At 37.2% G+C, this 1,979-nt stretch overlaps 1 protein-coding gene across 1 annotated transcript; it reads right to left on the bottom strand.

Annotated features, from left to right (window-relative positions):
* Nucleotides 1-659: 659 nt before the first annotated feature.
* On the bottom strand, nt 660-1,439 carry LOC127811254 (uncharacterized). Its single transcript, XM_052350965.1, has one exon. The coding sequence runs from the start codon at nt 1,437-1,439 to the stop codon at nt 660-662; it is 780 nt and encodes a 259-aa protein (XP_052206925.1).
* Nucleotides 1,440-1,979: the final 540 nt, after the last annotated feature.

The raw sequence follows: 1,979 nt of genomic DNA, 5'->3' as shown, positions 1-1,979 counted from the left end.
AAACACCAAAAATTAGAAAAGTATAACAATTTCTAGGTAGAAAATTAAGTCAATCAAACACCTTTAATTGATATTTTTCCTAAAATTTAATTTTAACCAATTCAATTATCTAAAAAATATTTTTTTTCTACTCAAATTCTATGTTATAATCAAACGCACCCTTAATTCTTGATTCTTATACTTGAAAAATTGTTTCCAAGCATCACCACTCTCTTTCTCCCCCTCTCCACAACTGCAAAAAGAAGAAGAAGAGATATTTGTGTGTGTCCGTGTGTAGTGTCTGTGTTTGGATGCTAGCTAGCTTAATTACAGCCTGAATTTATTCTAGAAAGAGCTCTACTCTTGCAGCGACTATTTCACAGTGCTCTCTCGCTCTCTCTCTTTCCAATACAATGGTGTATTTTATAGGTATAAACATGACTCTTAAAATCCAAGTACATGAATTCATTCATAAATTACATTAATTACATGAATCAGAATAATTAATAGATAAACGATAATTAATAAACTAACATTGAAGTTGCACACACATAAACCAAGACACATGCTTTTAGAAAATTCAAATTAATCTTTAACACAGCCCACACACACAAGATTTATTATGTAAGAAACAGTAGTAGGTTGAAAGCACGTGCATTTGACTTAATTACTAGTTTTGGTTAGCCACGTTTGTAGTACGAGGCAACAGAAAATACAGTTTGCACAACAATGAGAATTAGTAACAGGAAAGCAGCAAAGAAAGAGATATATGCCCACGGGCTGTTGAAGTAATCCCTCTTCAATTTTTCCATCCATCTGTTTCGCTGATGTTTGCAATGCAAATTCAAATCCTCGTAAACTTTGATGTAGCTTAAGTTGTCAAGAGAGATTATCAGAGGCGCGGATAAATCTTTCAGAAACTTGTGAATAGCGGCATCATCAAGTAGCTCTGATACGTTGTCAATGATCCCCTTCTGGCGAAGTAGAAGAACATCATCGGGAGATTTCACCAGTCTGTTCATGAACCATAGGTAGTTGCTAAGGTATCTACTGTGGCGATGACTCAGCTCAAACTCGAGTAATACCTTGATAAAATTTGGTGTGCCATATCGAATGCGTATGCGTGGGATTTCCAATACCCCCTTATTCGTAAACTTTATGTCAATGAAATTGTCTGTCTCGACCATTTTGAACTCAACTCCAAACTCTTTAAGCTCAGTTGCGGATTTTGCCATGTTCCATTTATCATCCTCGTCAATATTGCAATTACAATCATTTTGTGAGGACATACTTGGCCAATTCAAACCGTCATATACTAAGCCTACGAGATCCGTTTTCATATGCTCAAGGTGGAGAGATGTGCAGTTTAGTTTCCGGTTTGGAACAACAGGCTCTAGAAACTTCAAGGCCAATTCAGTGACGACCTTGAGGTCGTCGAGAACATCTTGATCCGATTTCATTGAAAGCTTCAAATGTTTGCACACCTTACTAAGGACCCCAAGTGGCAGTTGGTTGTCGGGTAGAATTAGGTCTTGACTTATGGACTTCAGAACCCATGCTGACTTAAAAATAGGGTCATTGACTTCACTCCTTGGGGTCTTGTTTTTCAAAAACAACTCGATGATAAAGCAACTATCAAGAATGTACATTTCTATAAACTCATTAACAAAGTCTATCAAACCTTTGGATCCCCAATTATTGTCGTGATCATCTAGGTAGTTGATTGCTAGATCTACGAAAGTCCGGAGATTGTCCCTCACAAGTTTCTCCACGTCACTATTTGTACGTTCAACAAAATCTTTCAAGTACTTGAGTTTATGCACCTCCATTGCGTCTGGCTTGCTTGTGTCCCAATGATTTGGACCAATGCTAACCACCATTGGTTTACGGTAACCCAAAGACATAGTATTGACAAATATTGGCATCTGACATTCCTTAAAGCTTTCAGAGTATTTGGCAAACCTTTCCTGAATGTGGCTCAACACTGGATTCACAAAATC

The sequence above is a fragment of the Diospyros lotus genome, chromosome 10, assembly GCF_014633365.1.
Source record: "Diospyros lotus cultivar Yz01 chromosome 10, ASM1463336v1, whole genome shotgun sequence".
Lineage (NCBI taxonomy): Eukaryota > Viridiplantae > Streptophyta > Magnoliopsida > Ericales > Ebenaceae > Diospyros > Diospyros lotus.
The sequence above is the reverse complement of the archived record's forward strand: the minus strand, read 5'-3'. Positions and strand labels throughout refer to the sequence as shown.

What these genes read in the sequence shown, in the direction of transcription:
- LOC127811254 (XM_052350965.1), bottom strand. Translation starts at nt 1,439, where the DNA reads ATGAAATCGGATCAAGATGTTCTCGACGACCTCAAGGTCGTCACTGAA.